The sequence below is a fragment of the Eucyclogobius newberryi genome, unplaced genomic scaffold, assembly GCF_026437365.1.
Source record: "Eucyclogobius newberryi isolate DKJ021-1_F unplaced genomic scaffold, fEucNew1.0.hap1 SCAF_4, whole genome shotgun sequence".
Classification (NCBI taxonomy): Eukaryota; Metazoa; Chordata; class Actinopteri; order Gobiiformes; family Gobiidae; genus Eucyclogobius; species Eucyclogobius newberryi.
In genome coordinates, this window is record NW_027316056.1 from 32,153,844 (window position 1) to 32,174,702 (window position 20,859).

The following is a 20,859-nucleotide window of genomic DNA, read 5'->3' on the forward strand; positions in this document are numbered from 1 at the left end:
GCGACAAGTGATCCAGGACGTAATCACTAGAGAGCGGTTGGAGATGAATAATGCGAGATTACAGCGCAGCAAGCACGAAGAAGCGTTGCAAAGACGTAATGTATGCTGGGAAATGTAGTGCTTGGGAACAAAACAGGAGACACGTGACTGTGTTAAGCCATGCTGACTTCAGGGTAAGGGCGTCCTCTGGTGGTGCTTCACTGCAGTGTGTGGATGATACCATGGACAGCTCCTCATAATAGAGGACATTATTCATTTTTCAAAAGAAAAAGAGCCTTTTATGAATTCAGAAGGTCTTGTAAAGAGCTCAGCGGCACACGAAGCATCCGCTCTGATGCCAGCTTTAGACTAGAGCACATTTCTGGACACGGAGATGATCAGACATATTTCATGATGAGCAAAGTGTCACAAAGTGTTGTTGAACGTCTCAGTCCGTCTCTGTCTTCAGCTCAAACACCTTGTACTGTGGAATATAATCAAAGCCTTTTTATGGTGCACATTCTCCCTCCTCCTGTGGGACACCAGCCGGGCACATGGGCTTTGGTCTAGGCCCACACTTTGTCAACGCTTCTGTTTTTTTACTCATGAAAAACATGCTTTCCCCTCCCAGTACACTGTGCAGCAAAGCAAGTGCCACTGTCATTATGTAAATATAATATGCTAATAAAATATTAACAGGAGAAATAGGGAGTGTCCCACCGGCCGGTAAGTCAGTGGACAACCTCAAGTCTCCACATTTACCACAATCAACATCAAAATAAAATCACAAAAGAGAAAATATAATTACATGTGTTTAGTTCTAAATGTCTTCAACATATTAATCTTAAATTCATGTTGTGTAAAGTAGATTTAGGGCCAGTCACGAAAACACATTTTGAAGTGCCATATATTGTTACAGAAAATATCACTATAAACCACTTTGTCACTGACATGAGAACTCTAAAGCGACACGATCAAGTGTTAGTCCATAATGAGTCTGTGAAGTCACTTATTTGACGCTCCACAGCTCAAATCTTATCATACTACCAAAAAGGTACACTTTATATACAAAAACTTGATAAAATAATGATTGTGACGGGCCTAGTGCAATTATTGAAATGAAAATAATCACAACAAAAAGAGACTCAGGGAGATTAAGTGAACGAACCCAACGTAATTCAAAGTAAACCTCCGCAGACAGTTTACAGGAGCAAAGAAAACAGTACATGCGGTGAATTGCTTTTCAGTACAAATACATCGCAGTGCAGTAATACTTCATCGTGTTACTTCACAAATGTGTCATCTGTCATTTGTTTAGAGGAAATTCTCATGTATTTGAACTTCTCAAATTCAAAAATGACAGTTTTACAAAATATGTGAAATAAATACATTCAATATCACAAAATAAAATAATCACCGCTACAAGCAATTACGATATTTTATTGATTAAACATACACTTGCTATAAAAGACAATCCTGCACTTTCTTTCAGCCGTGACACGATGCGGTACGTCCAGTTATGGTGATGCAACACTCGTCAGGAGCGTCGACAAAGCAGCAGCGTTAAGGACGGTCACCGGTTCAATCCTCAGTCAGAACAGACGCTGGTGTGGAGACATAAACTGTACACGCGCCGCTCAAACATGCACGTCTGCCCCTCGCGCCGTGTGCCACGCCCCCGAGGTCCATGTGAGCAGCCCTCCAATTCTTTACATAAGGCACTGGTTCGAAAGTGGCTAAAAACATCCCCTAAAAACACGTACTAATAATAACATGCGTTCCAGTCAAAGAAATGAACGGAAAACGACGGTGAACGGTCTACACCAGAAAACAGGATAAAATATATTGTGTTAAGAAACATACAGCACTCTCAATGTTCCAAAATAACTTAGAAATAGTCTTACTTTCATGCAAATCCACAAACAGGAAGTCAGAAGGGGTAAGGCATTAAAATGGGCACGCTACTCCGGTTGTAGTGTGTTATTTTCGTCATTACGGATGTGCAAAGGGAGTAAACGGAGCAAATATAAATCCACGCTACGCTTATTTATAAATAGCTGGACTTTTGGAATATTGTTTGTGTCCGTGTGCAGAGTCCAGAGAAAGCTGGTTGTGCCGTTTGTTTTTTTCGGGGGAAAGGTGAACAGGTCCGAGCCGTTTCAGGGAATTCCGGAAAGTTCCAAAAATGTCAAGAACGCGATACAGAATCCAGTCATTTGTCCGTCCGGTCGCTCGTGGTGAAAAGCCGGGGGTCGAGTCCGGGGCGTCGTCATAGAGTCGTGGGCTGACCTCTCCCTGGACAAAACAGTGTCAAATCAGCCATTGTTCCAGTTCTAAACACACACGTTCACCTCCTTTGTTTTTAAAGCTCGCGCAATCGCTCGGACTGCGCAGTATTGTGATGTAATATTCATTTTCTACAACTACTACTTTAACTACTACTTCTGCATATATGATGTACTCCCACACACGAGCAAGTAATGGCTGCGTCGTTAGGCGACTGTGGAAAACGAGCTTCAAACCAGGGAGATTAGCAGGCAGGCAAGTTACGAGTCATATTTGTGGAGAGGCAAGTCTGCTCACAGTAAAAAGAAATGTTAGGTACTTTTTGACATAAAGAACAGAATAAATGCCAGATATATACGTTCTTTTGTTTAATTTGTTGGCTTTACTTGACAGGATAGTACAGTATTTTCCGGACTATAAATCGCACCTTTTTTCATAGTTTGGCCGGGGTGCGACTTATAGTCCAGAGTGACTTATATGTGACATTATTTGTTATTTTCACACTGACCACCACAAGAGGGCGCTCTAGGCTCTATGCGACGCAGAAGAAGAATCTGCACTTCCTCTACCTCCAGAGTTTGTGGAGTTGTTTAGAAGTGACACAGAGGACGAAGAATTCAATGGATTTAGTGATTTGGGGTAATACTGATGCTTTGGTAAACTTGTTAGCATGTTCTTTATGCTATAGTTATCTGAATAACTGTTAATATGTTACGTTAACATACCAGACACTTACCACAGTTCTGTCTGTGCCTCATGTAGCTGAAGGTGTTAGCGTTAGCATACGTACACCTATTCACCATGTTCTCATCTGTTATTATTTTAAATTGCATTTCAAGATGAAATGTCTGGTCTTGGTCTTGGATTTGATCAAATAAATTTCCCCCAAAAATTCGACTTGTTATGTTTTTTTCTTCACTATTATGCTTTTTTTGGCTGGTGCGACTTATACTCCGGAAAATAAGGTACATTCTTTTAGGTTCTTTAATTTAAATGATTTTATTTTGTCTGTAGGTTTTATTTGACAGGATAGTACAATGTGAAATGGGGATGAGACAGGGGAATGACAGATGTGTGCTTTTCACACAAAATACATACGATTAATGCCATACTGTGGAACATTGGAAGCACTTGGCGTACCCACATCCAGAAAAGTGACATCGTGCCCCTTTTAAAGCTCATCTACCTCCTGCTAAAACGCTATACAAAGCCCCACCGGAGCGTGAGGAACGAAGCTGCTGCCGGCGTGTGACGTTCGCACCTCGGGACGCGATGTAGCACTCGTGACAACTGAGCTGCCCGCTGCGGATCCTGACGTCGGTGCCCGCGGTGGCGTCGCCCAGCTGCCCCTCGCAGACCCCGCACTGAAAACACCAACGTTCAGACATTACATGTATAACTTTGTCTCGTTACTTTCACGGCGCGGATCGTGCTTTCCGTGTCTGTATGTGCATCATGTCCGACACGTACCTTGAAGCACTGCATGTGGAAAAAGAGCCCGAGCGTGTCGATAATCATGGCCGCTCCTTTCCCCAGAGGCTGAGAACAACCGGAACAGAGTCGCTTCCCGCTCACGCACCTAAAAAAACAGCAGGAAACGGACAAAACAACACTTTACGCACACAAAAAAACCTACTGCGCTTGTCAGATGTGAACGACAGAACCTGCTCGAAGACCTTAATGAGATTCTTGAACGAGTCGGGCCTGATTAATAGAATTTAGTTTTGTTTGTTTTAATTGGTGGTGAGTAGTAATCTCTGGTTCATATTCACATACACTAGGTGGCGTAATGCACCTGATTGGATGAGCGTCATTCGCCAATAAACGAAACGAAGAAGACAAAGAAGACGGTACCTGCTCGGCGACGGTGGGTGGGGCGACGGATGAGCCTGCTGACGCCCCACGGCCGTGTCATGTGATCCGGACCTGTCGATGCAACCGGGGGCGTGTCAGCAGGTTTGTAAACACAGAGTGAATAAGACAGATATGCTCTCCTTCACGCGGCCTTTTACCTCTTGACGTTCTGCGGCTGCTTGGGCTGAGGGCTGTGGTCGAGCGATTCCGTCTTCTGTAAATCTTGTCTTGTCGACGCTTCGACTTCGCACGCTGAGTCTGCGCAGGAATAAAAGCTGCGGGTTATATATGAGCAGCGTCACTTTGATTCACTTTAGCGGGGCGGCCCACCTTGGAAAAAGTGCAGTTTGGAGGCGTGCTGGCCCTCATTTCCCAGCGGGACCCTGTGGCCGTTGTGCTGTGGGGGGTCGGGGCCGGCGTCGGCCTGTGGGGGGCGCTGTTTCAGAATGCCGACGGGACTGAGCGGAGCGACGGTCTCCTCCAGAATGCGCCTCTCCTGGGCGAGGGACGGACAAAACGAGGTCGTGGCGTTTTCGAATAAAGACTACATATAACAACGATCTACATCAAGTTAGAAATGTGGGGGGAATAACGGACTCAGACTTGAACTTTAACAGCCACAGCAAATCAATAACATCAGCAGCTTTTTATTATCTAAAAAACATTACCAAAAGCTAAAGTATAGTGACTAAACCAGACTTGGAGAGTACATCCAGAACGCTGCTGCTCGAGTCCTGACTAGAAGCAGGAAGTACCATCACATCACATCCTGTTCTCAGGTCTCTGCAACTCATTATTTGAATTTTTCTAAAAGTCAATGCGAAAATTCAATGAGAAATTTACTTCCGATGTTTCAATATGGCGGGATTTTCTTTTCTCCAAAAGTATCAAACTAGTATCAAGACTAGATATTCATTTGAATGTTTTTTTTGCATGTATCGATACTAAAACGTGACCAACTGTGACCTTTCCGGAACAGTTTGAATGCTCTTGAGCCGTCTCAGAACAAGTATAAGCCCACATTATCTTATCTAAAGCTTGGACCTGAAAAAGAGCATCTTTAATAATCATTTTGGTATCGAGAATCACGTATTATCCTAAGTATGAAAGTGAGTTTGACGTTCTAGTACTGCGACAACACTACAATCGTCACAGTACAGAAAGTTACAAAATACACATAAATGACACAGTAAAAACAACTCTCTCAAGGAAAAACAGACAAATCTCAGTCACATTTACAAGCAGAAACTGCGGATTCCACGCATAGATAAAAGCTTAACGAGACATTTAAAAGGATTTTAATTGGCTCAGGGCTCATTAGAAGCTGCAGCATTGAGGGCTTCTGTTGGGTCAAACTTAACTCTGCTCAGGTCAAGTCTGCATTAGATTTAAAAGTAATTTAACCTTAAAGTTGGTGCAGTAACTTTAGTGTTTTTCTTTTACTGATGTGTACGCAAGAAGTCAAGTAAAAAGTGACACTGAAAGCGATGTTCCCCTTTTCCTGAGCTTATAAAGTGACACTGTCTTTTCGTACGACCATCTCTCCTTTTACCTCCTCGTTGTGTTTCCTCTCCTCCTCCTGCACCTCCAGCTGCGCTCGCTCCCACTCCTTCTTCAGCTTCTGCTGCTCCATCTCGTACTGCTCCTGGAGACAAACGCCATCGCGTCAGGCCCGTCCCGCACACGCACAACGCCCCACAACCACACCGCAGCCACGCAACCGCGAGGAAAGCCGGCGCGTGTCACGCATCCATGCATGTGCGCGCGAGCCTTCTTTGTACCTGTAGGAGGCGCTCTTGCTCCCGCTGCCAGCTCTCCAGCCGCCTGCGCTCCTCATTGGGGTCCCACACCCAGTGATTTACACGCTTAGCCAAGTTCAACATGGGGGTCTCAGTCTACCCAACAGGCATTCCAATGACGACACGCACACGCACACAAGTGGACAGAGTAAAAGGACAGAAAGAGAGGAAAGGTGAGAGGACAAGTCTGACTACGGCACAACTGAAGACAAGGGTCAGGACAGGGTCAAATTTCAGAATGAAGGCGGGACACAGAGAAGAACGGGAGCGACTCCGGGATACATACGGTCGAGCTGCCGTCCTCCAGACTCTCTGTGGAGGAAAGAAGACCGTCCAGAAGTTAGACCGTCTGTTACGTCTGTAACATCTATAACAACTGTAACATACAACATGTAACGTCTGCAACGTCTGTCACGTCTGCCACGTCTGCAACGTCTGTCACGTCTGTCACGTCTGTCACGTCTGTCACGTCTGTCACGTCTGCCACGTCTGCAACGTCTGTCACGTCTGTCACGTCTGTCACGTCTGTCACGTCTGCCACGTCTGCCACGTCTGCAACGTCTGTCACGTCTGTCACGTCTGTCACGTCTGTCACGTCTGTCACGTCTGTCACGTCTGTCACGTCTGTCACGTCTGTAACGTCTGTCACGTCTGCAACGTCTGCCACGTCTGTCACGTCTGCAACGTCTGTCACGTCTGTACCGTCTGTCACATCTGTCACGTCTGTACCGTCTGTATCGTCAGCAACGTCTGTCACGTCTGCAACGTCTGTCACGTCTGTACCGTCTGTAACGTCTGTATCGTCTGTCACGTCTGCAACGTCTGTACCGTCTGCAACGTCTGTACCGTCTGTCACGTCTGTACCGTCTGTCACGTCTGTACCGTCTGTAACGTCTGCAACGTCAGTCACGTCTGTCACGTCTGCCACGTCTGCAACGTCTGTCACGTCTGTAACGTCTGTAACGTCTGTATCGTCTGCAACGTCTGTATCGTCTGCAACGTCTGCAACGTCTGTCACGTCTGTCACGTCTGTAACGTCTGCAACGTCTGTCACGTCTGCAACGTCTGTAACGTCTGTATCGTCAGCAACGTCTGTCACGTCTGCAACGTCTGTCACGTCTTTACCGTCTGTAACGTCTGTATCGTCTGTCACGTCTGCAACGTCTGTCACGTCTGTAACGTCTGCAACGTCTGTCCCGTCTGTACCGTCTGTAACGTCTGTATCGTCTGCAACGTCTGTAACGTCTGTCACGTCTGCAACGTCTGTAACGTCTGCAACGTCTGTAACGTCTGTAACGTCTGTATCGTCTGCAACGTCTGTCACGTCTGTAACGTCTGTAACGTCTGTCACGTCTGCAACGTCTGTAACGTCTGCAACGTCTGTAACGTCTGTAACGTCTGTATCGTCTGTATCGTCAGCAACGTCTGTCACGTCTGCAACGTCTGTCACGTCTGTACCGTCTGTCACGTCTGCAACGTCTGTACCGTCTGTCACGTCTGTACCGTCTGTAACGTCTGCAACGTCTGTCACGTCTGTCACGTCTGCCACGTTTGCAACGTCTGTCACGTCTGTAACGTCTGTCACGTCTGTACCGTCTGTACCGTCTGTAACGTCTGTAACGTCTGTATCGTCTGCAACGTCTGCCACGTCTGCCACGTCTGCAACGTCTGTCACGTCTGTACCGTCTGTAACGTCTGTAACGTCTGCAACGACGTCTGTCATGACTGTCACGTCTGTAACCTCTGTAACGTCTGTAACGTCTGCAACGTCTGTCACGTCTGCAAGGTCTGCAACGTCTGTAACGTCTGTATCGTCTGCAACGTCTGTATCGTCTGCAACGTCTGCAACGTCTGTCACATCTGTCACGTCTGTAACGTCTGTATCGTCAGCAACGTCTGTCACGTTTGCAACGTCTGTCACGTCTGTACCGTCTGTAACGTCTGTCACGTCTGTCACGTCTGCAACGTCTGTCACGTCTGTAACGTCTGTAACGTCTGCAACGTCTGTAACGTCTGCAACGTCTGTATCGTCTGTCACGTCTGCAACGTCTGTCCCGTCTGTACCGTCTGTAACGTCTGTATCGTCTGCAACCTCTGTAACGTCTGTCACGTCTGCAACGTCTGTAACGTCTGCAACGTCTGTAACATCTGTAACGTCCGTCACGTCTGTAACGTCCGTCACGTCTGTAACGTCCGTCACGTCTGCAACGTTCGTCACGTCTGTAATGTCTGTCACGTCTGTAACGTCTGTAACGTCTGTACCGTCTGTAACGTCTGTATCGTCTGCAACGTCTGCCACGTCTGCAACGTCTGTCACGTCTGTACCGTCTGTAACGTCTGCAACGACGTCTGTCATGTCTGTCACGTCTGTAACCTCTGTAACGTCTGTAACGTCTGCAACGTCTGTCACGTCTGTCACGTCTGCAACGTCTGTACCGTCTGCAACGTCTGCAACGTCTGTCACGTCTGTCACGTCTGCCACGTCTGCCACGTCTGTCACGTCTGTCACGTCTGTCACGTCTGTAACGTCTGTAACGTCTGTACCGTCTGTAACGTCTGTATCGTCTGCAACGTCTGCCACGTCTGCAACGTCTGTCACGTCTGTACCGTCTGTAACGTCTGCAACGACATCTGTCATGTCTGTCACGTCTGTAACCTCTGTAACGTCTGTCACGTCTGTCACGTCTGCAACGTCTGCAACGTCTGCCACGTCTGCAACGTCTGTCACGTCTGCAACGTCTGTCACATCTGTCACGTCTGTACCGTCTGTAACGTCTGTATCGTCAGCAATGTCTGTCACGTCTGCAACGTCTGTCACGTCTGTACCGTCTATAACGTCTGTATCATCTGTCATGTCTGCAACGTCTGTACCGTCTGTCACGTCAGTACCATCTGTAACGTCTGCAACGTCTGTCACGTCTGTCACGTCTGCCACGTTTGCAACGTCTGTCACGTTTGTAACGTCTGTAACGTCTGTACAGTCTGTACCGTCTGTAACGTCTGTAACGTCTGTATCGTCTGCAACGTCTGCCACGTCTACCACGTCTGCCACGTCTGTACCGTCTGTAACGTCTGCAACGACGTCTGTCATGACTGTCACGTCTGTAACCTCTGTAACGTCTGTAACGTCTGCAACGTCTGTCACGTCTGCAACGTCTGCAACGTCTGCAACGTCTGTAACGTCTGTATCGTCTGCAACGTCTGTATCGTCTGCAACGTCTGTCACGTCTGTAACGTCTGCAACGTCTGTCACGTCTGCAACGTCTGTCACATCTGTACCGTCTGTAACGTCTGTAACGTCTGTATCGTCAGCAACGTCTGTCACGTCTGTACCGTCTGTAACGTCTGTATCGTCTGTCACGTCTGCAACGTCTGTCACGTCTGTAACGTCTGCAACGTCTGTAACGTCTGTCACGTCTGCAACGTCTGTAACGTCTGTCACGTCTGCAACGTCTGTAACGTCTGCAACGTCTGTAACGTCTGTAACGTCTGTATCGTCTGCAACGTCTGTCACGTCTGTAACGTCCGTCACGTCTGTAACGTCTGTCACGCCTGTAACGTCTGTAACGTCTGTTACGTCTGTCACGTCTGTAACATCTGTCACGTCTGTCACGTCTGTAACGTCTGTAACGTCTGTAACGTCTGTCACGTCTGTAATGTCTGTAACATCTGTCACGTCTGTCACGTCTGTAAATAAAATTAAATAATAAAACATATCTAAATAAAACTCCTGTAACATCTGGAAATAAACTTATTCCGATTCTGAAACGAAACGCAACATACCGTATTTTCTGGACTATAAGTCGCACCAGCCAAAAAATGCATAATAGAGAAGAAAAAAACATATATAAGTCGCACTGGAGTATGAAATGCAGTTGCAAGTATGAAAATAACAAATAATTTCACATATAAGTCACTCCGGAGTACAAGTATATAAGTATATAAATATAAGTATAAGTCGCACCCCGGCCTTATATTCCAGAAAATACGGTAAATACAGGGAACCGTCCTTTACCTGTGGCTGTGGGCGAGACGTCCTGCAGGCTGTTGTGTAACGGAGACACTGGACTCAGCTGCTCCTCCGCCGTCTCCGGGGCAACGCTGGACGTGCCGTTTACCTACAAATAAAGTCATTACAACAGTTATATTTAGAGCACAACCGTGAGCTATTTATGCATTTGTGTAGGTTTATCCCTTCAAAAAGAGAGCAAAAATGTATCTTGAGAAGGAAAAAAACATGACTCGCAAAGGTGCACTGAGCTACTTTTCCAGAGGGAGGTGCCCGTCTCCATGGAGATGTTATTGCTTTGCCCGGAATGTTCCACAGCGCAGCATTAAACGTGTCTGTCGTGTCTTCAGTTACCGGTGGAAGGATTGTTGATTAAAAATAATTTAAAACAAATTTAAAACACATTCTCTTCTTAATGTGAGCGCAGTTGCCTCGCCCCAGATCTGACCCGTAACTAGGCCCGTCACCTGCTCGTCTCCGTGGAGATACTTGACGAGGTAAATGCCGTCGTGTGGCATGTTCCGGGCAAAGCGATAACTCTTATGGAGACCAGCAGATGGTGAACACTCAATTGAACAAATGTCGAAGTTGCGAAATGTAAATGTGCTAAAATGTATCAAGTATTAAGTATTGAGATGTCACGATATATACAATTTAGTGTTACGATTATTGTGGAACTAAACATCTAAACATCACGATTTAACAACTACTCAGTTTAGACTGTGAAATATTTCATTTTCCTTCGTTCTCGTGCTCTGACATGTCACTGTTCCTCAAGTTTGTATCCGGCTTTTCGAAAATTAACTTTCCGAATGACAACAAAAGTAAAAAAATAAAATTAAACTAAAAAATGTACAAAAACAGCCAGATAAAATAAAGTTCTTTACATTTCGGTCTATTTTTTTTTACTAAATATTGAACAAAAAATACTTAAGTTTTCTTCTAAAATTATCATGATTATAATTGGTTCTTACGATTATAATGTGACCTGAATAATGACTGTTGAATGTCGGCCATCATGTTATTTATTACTACAACCTTTATGAGCTTTAGCCGCTCAAAATGGCAACGTTCCTTTAGCGTTAGGCCAAGTTTTAATCTTAATCTAGAGGTAAAAAGCGATATTATATGTACTTCCTGCGGCCCACTATGATCATTTGAAAGTTGCTGATCCAGACTGTTCACACTTTCGCCCACGATCACGTTACATAACACGCAGCTCGGTCTCGACAAAAAGTTCCATATTAAATCTAACAATGCCCCCGCAGGCTGTTGATGACATTGCAGTCGCTCTCGATTGTAGAACTGCACTTGTGCCTCAGAACTCCTGACATGGACACAATAAACGGAAAGAAATGGATGACACAAACATCGCCGACGATCAAGGGCAGGATCGACATAGGAACAGACATCAGGCAAATGAAAAAAATTGCATTCGGACGTAATTTGGAAATCTGACAGAATTTGGACAAAATTTGACTTCATTTAAATGTGGCGTGATTTTGTTTGTGTTTAGGTGATGTCTATTTGTGTTATTATTTTAATGTACACTCTCTGTATGTTATGTGCTCTGTTCTGTGTTTATTTGTTTATAATAAAATAAATAAAATAAATAAAATAAAATAAATAAAATAAATTAAATAAATTAAATAAATTAAATAAATTAAATAAATTAAATAAATTAAATAAATTAAATAAATTAAATAAATTAAATAAATTAAATAAATTAAATAAATTAAAATAAATAAATACAAAATATTATCTTCATGGTAGGGATTGTGTTGGAATTGGTTGGTTTAATAATAGTAAAAAGGTATTTACAAAAAAGCTGCACTGTGTAACTTTTCTGTTGGATGCGTCTGTCACCGCTTGCTTGTTTCCATGGAGATATTCCCTCTTTGGCACTGTATGGCATTAAGCATATCTATCGAGCATAACGGGTATTTCTATTGCTGTGAGGACAAAGAATTGCACACGACAAGACCTCGCGCTGAAGACGGAGCTGAGCCAGTTTGCCGAATGTCTCGCCTCGTTTTCCAACCGCGCCCTGCTCTTCGCCCCCATTACCTGCGCCGCGACGACCGGCTCCACGTGCGTGAGCTCCGTGACGATGGTGGTGGTGACGACGTGGCTCCTGCCCCCGATGAGCGAGCTGATGGCCGAGCGGGTGGCGGACGCGGGCCGGTCCGTGCGAGGAGGCGACGGCGAGAGATCCGGCGTCTGTTCACGGGTCGGCGTTTGGGGCGAGGCGGGTGAGACAGGTGAGACGGGCGCAGCGGGTTGGACTCCCGCCGGCGAGCGCGCGGGGGAGAGCGGCGGAGGGTGACTCGAGGACATTTCGGCGGTCTCTCCGTTCACCCTCACCAGCCCGTCCATCTGAGGAACACATGAAATATAGATTATGACCAGAACACGCTTCTTATTTTATTCATAGCCTTTTTCCTTCTACGACTGATTCAGAGTAAAGAAAAGCCTTCTAAAATCTGCTGAGGACGATTACGGAGGCTTCATGTTTTAATCCAGTGACTGAGGGTCATTTACAGTAATATTTTGTATTATATGGCGAGACACTATCGGGAAAAAAATCATTTCCATCTATAGATTTAAATGGGACATTGTAACTTTAAAGGTTTTCTCAAAATGTGCAAAAAGATCAGTTTAAAGTTTAACAAAAATTGAGTGGAATTTTTACAGCCATTTTCAGTCAGATATGGTTGATTCAAATACTAAATATAAATGATGTGCAAAATCCCCTCAGTAAATTTTCATGTATTTAGTCTGTTGACTAAATGAATCAAGAAATCTAAACCCGTCTCCATTTCTCAGATACTTATGTCTGAAATATGTGCAATTTTGGCCATTTGTACACATAAAATGGCAAATAACAAAATAAAAAAAAATCCCCATACATTTAAGTGAGTAAACTACAAAGAAGTTTCGAATTAATAAAAAAAAGAATTAGAAAAAAAAAGTTCATTTCAATTCACCTGCAGGTAATTATGTTTAAAATATATATATTATTATAAAAGCAATGCTAGTTAATTGTTGAAAACTTAATGCTCTTGGTTGTTTTATTCTTAGATGTTTTCCATGTATATTATTGTTTTTGGTATTGGAATTATACCGCTAATTTACTGCTAATTGCATGTAACGTCGTCTCCTGCCAAGTCAATCCTCAATAAATCTAATAAACTTCAATCATGTCACAATCTGAAAGGGAATAGTGTTCAAAAATAATAATGATCTAATATCTGCTTAACTAGAACCAACACCAGGTGGCAGTATTGCACACACTTGTTGTAGGCCTTTCCTAGACATGATGGTATAAAGTACAAATACAGGAGCAAAAGTATCACATAAAATACTGAAGTAAATACTGTGTCAATATTTGGTCGGTAAAAGTTAATTAATTGGTAACTTATTTTTCCTCGTCACAATTATTTGTTTGTTTTTGTTTGCTCAAAGGGCCGAACGGGACTTGAACTCACTTTGTACTTTGTGTAGAAAGTACAGTTACCTGCTCTCAGATGTAATGTAGTAATGTAAAAGTAAAAAAGTAAAGATATCTAAATAACAGCAGACACACCTTGACTGACTTGTGTCCCGTCTGTGAGCTCCAGGGTTTGGCCGCCAGCAGGGGCACCGCTCTGGAGGGGGGCGGGGGCACGGTGCTGACGGGGGGAGGGGCCGCGGTGCTGACGGGGGGAGGGGCCGCGGTGGTGACGGGGCGATGCAGCGGCGAAGGGGCCGGACAAGAGGCGTTGACCTGTGACTGTGCGACCGGTGCGCGTTGCGTCCAGACGGGGGGTGGGTGCTGCGCTGGCGGTTCCGGCGGCGGCACGCTCTCTGGAGCCTTCACGGGGGCGGTGGGCGGAGCAGGGGTGGGCAGAGCAGGGAAGGGCGGAGCAGAGGTGGGCGGAGCAAGGGTGGGCGGGGCAGGGGTGGGCGGGGCAGGGGTGGGCAGAGCAGGGATGGGCGGAGCAAGGGTGGGCGACATACAAACTACATCTTCACGTTTATTGTTTGTAAAGTCCACTTGTTCTTGATTGTGCGTCTTGGCCGTTTTGACGAGCGTTCTTTGCGGTTCCGAAGTCTCGGCGTCGTTCACGGGCGACGTGGGCTTACGCTCCTTGTCCGTCGGCTCTGGAGCGTGAACAATGGGCCTGGGCACTTTTAGACTGTCCAGAGTGGCATCGCTGATGGTAAAACGAAGCGCGTATCGCTGCAGAACCATGGCGGCCTCTTCGGGGGTCGCGGCGCTCCTGTAGGCTTCGCATAGCTCCACCTCTCTGCGTTCCCTTTAATAAAGCGCGTACTAAAGTTAGACATTTTACATTTAAGTGCTGACAGTGCAAAACTAGTAGCCATAAAAGACCCGACATGTGTTTTTGTAAATGATTAAGTGTCTTGTTTTAAAGTCACGCGCCCGTATTAACGATGCGACGGACGAGTTACACAGATTTCCAAACCGACTTCCGGGTTTTGCACAGTGAAAATTATGTACCTCAGCTTTGGGCACGCGATACAACCAAAGTACAAGTAAGAATTCTTGTTTTTTTGGCCAGTAATTAAGAGGATTCTGCACTATAAAGTCTAATCAAACAAAAAAACCAAAACATTGATTTGTTATCATCAGGGTAACATTTAGTAAGAAGTTCCTGCTATATTGAAGATATGTATGTGTACTATTAGTCGATATCAGGCCAATATTTGCACTTTCTTTCTTTCTTTGTGTGTCTGCCATCTTCAGACATGGCCAATGTTTTGTTTTGGCTGATCTGCTGTCTAATGAATACATATGATGAAACACAAAATTACTAAAACTAGTTTTGCTTTCTCTCGATTCCTAACAATCTGTATCTGCATTGGCCACAAAAACCCTGTATCGATCCATCTCTAATCACAAGTACAGTATTGAGATCACTTCAATTCATCCTGAGCTCAAAAGTATTCTAAGCAACTTGGATACTTGTGCCGATACAAATGTGCAACTAGTGCGACAACGCGAGGAAGCGCGGTAGCCGGACGCCTTACTTCTCCTCGATGATCTCCTTGTAGGTCTTGATGCTTTTCCTCTTATCGCTCTCCTCCTTCATCTTCTTCTCGATCATTTTCCTCTCCTCCTCCTTCTTGATCAGGTCCTGGGAGGCGCTGCGGCGGCGGTTCTTCCACCGGGCCAGGTCCTGTCACCAACAGAAGCGTTAGCACGTCCTGCGCAACAGTCCTCGTCAAGTCTTTAAGTCATTTTTTGAGTGTGTCTCGTACGTCTTGCCACTGGTTCTCGTCCTCCTTGAAGCCGCTGTACTGCTCCTGGCGGGTGGGGCCGATGTGCGGCAAGTGCCCCGCCTCGTCTTCATTGAGGATGTCGCCCATGCTCGCACTCCTGCAGCGACGGAGAGCGACACGCGTGAGGGAAGCACATGTACACAAAGACAAGTGTTTTGTCCGTTAAAAAGTATCTTGACGAGAGCAAAGAGAAAAGTGTTCATCGTGATTCGAATAGAAAATGAAAAAGCAGTGTTGAAAAGAAGGAAAGGCAAGAAATGTGTGTTATGGTTAATCAAAATCTGTATTTCCCAAACGTCTTTCCGTGTCATAAAGGATTTTAAACACATTTTTCATTTGATTTTCATTTTGGTTAATTCACAATAGTGTTATTTTTGAATCCGTGTATGGGTCACTCTTTGGTATTTCAGTTTTGAATCCAAATTTAAAAAAAAAAGAAAAAAGAGAAACGCAAAATTCAAACAAAAAAAAACACACCAAAAAAGTAAGTTTTTCTTTATTTGCCTCAATCAGCTGAGAATATTCCACGGAAATCCACATATTAAATGAACAAAACAGAAAAACCAAAGCGTGAACAATAAACGTATTTCTCTGTCATTTTCAATTTGATAAAAAATTGATCCTATTTCAAAAACGTGTTTGGGAAATACCGATTTGTCAGTTTGAAAAAAAAAAAAATCAAACTTGCAAAGGGTTAGATTGATAATCAAGCACAATTACTACTACTTTAACCATTCTGATACAAGTATACTTTCCCCCCCTTTTGACAATCAAAACCATAAACTAGATTGTACCATTTTCTTACTAATCCTTTGCATTAACGGCAAAAATGAAACGCATGTTAGCGAGTGTTAGCAAGGTGCGTTGGAATGAAAGAAAAAAAAGCAGTCTTTTTAAACAGGAAATTAAGCTCTTGTCATGCCAATCTCTGGGACTTACTCTGCGTCCTCAGATATAAACGCAACTCGCCGACTCATCCTAAAACAACAAGAGCGACAGCAGCACAGTGTGAATGAACGGAAAACTCCCTCGTTATGAACACTTCTCAAGGGCATTCACACAGCAGAGTGTAAACAACGGGCCCTTTAAAGTGTCATCAGTGTTCAGCATCTGATCTAAATGCAAACAATTTTTAATCTTCATAACAAAAAACAATGATAAGTACAAGTTTTTGAGTTTTTATTGTCAGTTAGTTGGATTTTCCATTAAAAAGATGGACAAAATACTGCTTTCTAGACTTAAATTGTATTTGAGCTTCACAAAAATGTATAATTTGTGTGGATAAAATGAAAAACAATTGTGCAGTCAAGGTTTCTGTGAGTATTTGTCCGGTAAAACCTGAACAACAAGATTTTGCCTTGAATGAATTATGCCAAACTAAATAGTAAATGTGTTCAAACCAGACTCTGATCACATTCTGTTTTGTATTTTTTCTTATTTTGTGATAGTCTGAGGTTAATCATGTTCCAGTTCACTTCTGCCTCATTCCAGGATTTACATTTTTTTGATTTACGGTCAAATAAATGTCATTATTGCCAATCCGTCACTTGAGCAACACACTCATGCAAAAAGAGGCATCTCACATCATCGGCGGGAGTTCATCATCATCATCATCATCATCTTTCAGCCAGAATGGTTTCTTTGGTGCGTGTGAGCCCACCTCACGCCCCCACTCCTCTCCGCCCTGCTCTGCCCCTCCCACAGCACAGATTTGGGGCGTGGCAGGAGGGGTCAGAGGGCGCGGAGGCGGAGAATCGGACGGGGCGCTACTACGCACTGCCCGGTCTAGAGTCAGTTTGCTAGTGCCATCCTTCTCCTCTGACTCGGGCCTATCTCGCACCAAAGCACACTTCCTGGTTTGGTACTCAGGGGGCGGGGCCTGAGTTTCCACGGCGACAGTGGCAACGCTGCTGAGAAGTCAATCACAAGGCCCAAGATTATAGCAAGTGTGAATCACAGCTGCGCCGTAGAAGAACATCAACTGTTTTATTCAAGACATTTTGCAGTTTAAAAGCCTTTTTAATTGTTAGTAATATGTCACTATTATATTTTGCTCTTAAAGGTTGAATGGACGATTTTTTTGGCTAAAATCTGAGTCTTGTTTCCTCGTGGCGTGGACTGCCGATTAGTCCTGCCACGTATCAATCATATAACGCACCTATCGCTCACCTGCAGCCGCGTTCGGCTCGTCCCCACGTTTCCGCGTGTCTAAGCGCATTGATCTATCATAATATAGTTCCCTCACGGGACAAAATGAAGACGGAGAAAGACAGTTCGAGCTGCTCAGAAGAAGACGGAAATCTACGGGAGACGAGAGATGCGATGCGCTCCGTCGCGCTAATAAACAAACGCGCGTGTGTGTTGTATCAGTCCGCACGGGAGTGTGCATGCGCACTTCCACCTGAGTTCTCAAATCGCCGAAAAATCGTCCGTTGCGCCTTTAAGTTAATATTTTACCAAATTTGTGATATTTTTTGATACATTATGGTGAACATAATATTGGGCAAAATCATAATGAACAAAATTAAAATATAATAAAAGTGATTTAAAACACGTATCTATAATTACTTATTATAATATAAAAATAATGTATGAATTAATTGTTTTCAATTATTCATGTTTTATCACTTTAAGGCTGTCACTAACAATTATTTTAGTAGTCGACTAGTCAAATGATTATTTCTATTGTACATTGAGACATTTTAAACACATTATCAACCACATAAAGGTTGAAGTATGCTGTTTGAAGGCTTCTGGATAGAGAATATTTACAAATAAAGTGTAGTATTTATGCAAATAACAAATTGTTTATTCTTTTTTGACAATTTGATTTAATGATGCTACTGTCTCTGTTATAAAAATGTTTTGGGTAAATTACTTGAATAATCATTGTCGTCATGATTAAAATGAGATTACATTAACAGCCCTGTTGTGCACAGTAGACGAACAGCTATTAGTTTCCTTGGCTCAGATTAAATGTTTTGGTGTTACGATTGGGCTTGTACACGGAGCAGCTGCGATTCACTCACGACAACGGCAAACATTACCACGAGCTCGTCTCAGTCTATCTCACAGACCGACCCAAGACATGCCAGACCGACCCAAGACACGCCAGACCGACCCAAAACATGCCAGACCGACCCAAAGACACACCAGACCGACCCAAAGACACACCAGACCGACCCAAGACACGCCAGACCGACCCAAGACACGCCATACCGACCCAGAACACGCCAGACCGACCAAAGACATGCCAGACCGACCCAAGACATGCCAGACCGACCCAAGACATGCCAGACCAAACCCAAGACACGCCAGACCGACCCAAGACACGCCACACCGACCCAAGACATGCCAGACCGATCAAAGACATGCCAGACCGACCCAAGACATGCCAGACCGACCCAAGACACGCCACACCGACCCAGGACATGCCAGACCGACCAAACACATGCCAGACCGACCCAAGACATGCCAGACCGACCCAAGACATGCCAGACCGACCCAGACATGCCAGTGCGACCCAATACATGCCAGTGCGACCCAAGACATGCCAGTGTGACCCAAGACATGCCAGACCGACCCAAGACATGCCGGACCGACCCAAGACATGCCAGCCCGACAGAGCGACCCAAGACATAACAGACCGACCCAAAGACATGCCAGTGCGACCAAGACATGCCAGACCAACCCAAGACATGCCAGACCAACCCAAGACATGCCAGACTGACCCAAGACATGCCAGACTGACCCAAGACATGCCAGACTAACTCCAGCTCACAGTCCAACTTCAAAAAACCATTGCGTGAACCGGCGTCGAAACAGCAGCAGCAAAACCGATGCAAATACTGCGCTGTCAGACACGCCGGTTACAGAAAGCTCACCGCAAACTACAATTAGAACGACGTAAAACGCATCCTTCCCCGGTTGGCCACAGTTAGTCGGAGTGCACTGACACACCACCTCATCGTGCCTAGTACCTTTCCACGGCAGCTTTCTCGGGGAAACACGGTCGACTCTGCTTCGGAGCGACGTTATACTTGACCGAGCCGGGCACGGGCAAAAAACGATTGGCTTTGCTTCCGACGGGCTTCTGGCTCAGAGCGGCGCGTCGGGCCATCATGTCGTCCTTCTCCGGCTTGGGCGGGCTCTCATCGTCCTCCTCTTCGCGAGTTGACCGTGTGACTGTTTCGCCGGCGACCGGTTGAAGCGTTTCCATTGAGGCGTCAGTTTGCTCGGCTCTAAAAGAAAAACTTAATTGACGACACTGGAGGAGGACTTTGCGATCCAGACCGAGCGCGTTAATGGATCACAGGTCGGTCGTTTGTTTCTTTCTTTCGGTCCCCACCTTACGCTCCTGCCCACGTCGGCTTCCTTCTTGCTCCATGGGAAATGATCGGTGGCGTCTGGCGCTTTGTGCTTGGTGCCGGGCAATGGCAGAAACCGGTTGTGAGATACTTTAGTGATGCTACTACTTTGTTTATGGAAAACACCGGTCCGCCTTGCCATCATGTCATCCTTCTGCGGATCGGGACTTTTCCCATCGTCCTCGTCCGGCTCTTCCTCCGCCTCTGTTCTCTTCATGTACTGAGCGAGGCAGGCGTCCACCTCGGCGGGCGTAGGGGTGACCTCGCAGGACGTCTGGGGCGCGTTTTGAGTGAGCTCGGTGAACTCTGCAAGGCTGGGACAGGGATATGTAAAAGTTGAGCAGCTGAACACACTGAGAGGGAGAATGTGTGCATGCAAAGCACCAGCAGGACATGCAAACAGCAGGTAGTGGGAGGACACAGGCTCCGTGTTGCGTAAGAGAGGAAGGGACTCAAATATACTCCTACGAAAGAACAAATGAGAGATTGTGCTGTGCAGAGGAGCGACCAATCGAGTACAAATATATTAAACGCACAAATATTCATATTGGCATCAGGGGGTGGTTCCTAGATCGGTGTAAAGTAAAGTAATAAGGATACTTAGAAGTCGTCATAATGTTAAAACTCTTATCTATTACTCAAAGACAATGGGATCAGTTTTGTTTAAAGGAGACATATAAGGTATTTTTCAGGTACTTTGTGTTGAAATATAACATACGTAGATATTTAATAATTGTATATTTTGTTAATTGTAAATCACAATATTGATCTAAAAGGGCTGAGTAATAGAAACAGGCCCATTTATTTCCTGTTTAAAACTGCAGAACTGATAAGCTCCGCCCCTTCCTAGTGACATTTCACAGTAAAAAGCAGCAGATCGTCTTTATTGTTGAAAAGTGGCAAAAAGTGACATTTCAGAACTCCACAATGTGCCACTCAAAGACTTTGTTTTTCAAATAATCACACCAAGTGCAGGATGTGGGCGGGGATAGGTGAAAACAGGAATTCTCTGTGCACTCGAGCCTCAGCTGCGGAACAATACAAAATTAACTCATACGTGCACGAAGCAATCAAAATACAACTTTGAGTAAACTAACGATGAGGAAACACTGTTGTAACGAGGTTTAAAGCTCCTTACGGTTGATTTGGCTTAATACGTCTCCTTTAAACGTTCCTATATTGCTGTTCGATAATAGTTTTGCTTTTGTTTAACGTCTCTCCACAGACAAAGTATCGCAGTTTGTCCATAATTAGTTTTTTATCCCCCTGATATGTTATT

At 44.9% G+C, this 20,859-nt stretch overlaps 1 protein-coding gene across 4 annotated transcripts in view; it reads right to left on the reverse strand.

Annotated features, from left to right (window-relative positions):
• Positions 1-1,415: 1,415 nt before the first annotated feature.
• The window catches only part of LOC140378235 (uncharacterized), a 45,731-nt gene continuing 26,287 nt past the window's right edge, over positions 1,416-20,859 (reverse strand). For 2 of the 4 annotated variants that reach the window (XM_072463979.1, XM_072463977.1), the window contains 18 exons: positions 19,562-19,894; positions 19,194-19,454; positions 16,797-17,123; positions 16,153-16,191; positions 15,193-15,310; positions 14,962-15,110; positions 13,514-14,225; positions 11,995-12,303; positions 9,934-10,036; positions 6,205-6,230; positions 5,901-6,014; positions 5,672-5,764; positions 4,450-4,615; positions 4,278-4,377; positions 4,120-4,191; positions 3,736-3,844; positions 3,527-3,629; positions 1,416-2,274 (listed from right to left, as the gene is read on the reverse strand). In XM_072463979.1, coding sequence (XP_072320080.1) covers positions 2,249-2,274; positions 3,527-3,629; positions 3,736-3,844; positions 4,120-4,191; positions 4,278-4,377; positions 4,450-4,615; positions 5,672-5,764; positions 5,901-6,014; positions 6,205-6,230; positions 9,934-10,036; positions 11,995-12,303; positions 13,514-14,225; positions 14,962-15,110; positions 15,193-15,310; positions 16,153-16,191; positions 16,797-17,123; positions 19,194-19,454; positions 19,562-19,894 — 3,160 coding nt within the window. In that variant the 3' untranslated portion in view covers positions 1,416-2,248. The remainder of the gene's footprint in view (positions 2,275-3,526; positions 3,630-3,735; positions 3,845-4,119; positions 4,192-4,277; positions 4,378-4,449; positions 4,616-5,671; positions 5,765-5,900; positions 6,015-6,204; positions 6,231-9,933; positions 10,037-11,994; positions 12,304-13,513; positions 14,226-14,961; positions 15,111-15,192; positions 15,311-16,152; positions 16,192-16,796; positions 17,124-19,193; positions 19,455-19,561; positions 19,895-20,859) is intronic. The other 2 variants (XM_072463978.1, XM_072463980.1) reach the window with 2 other exon arrangements.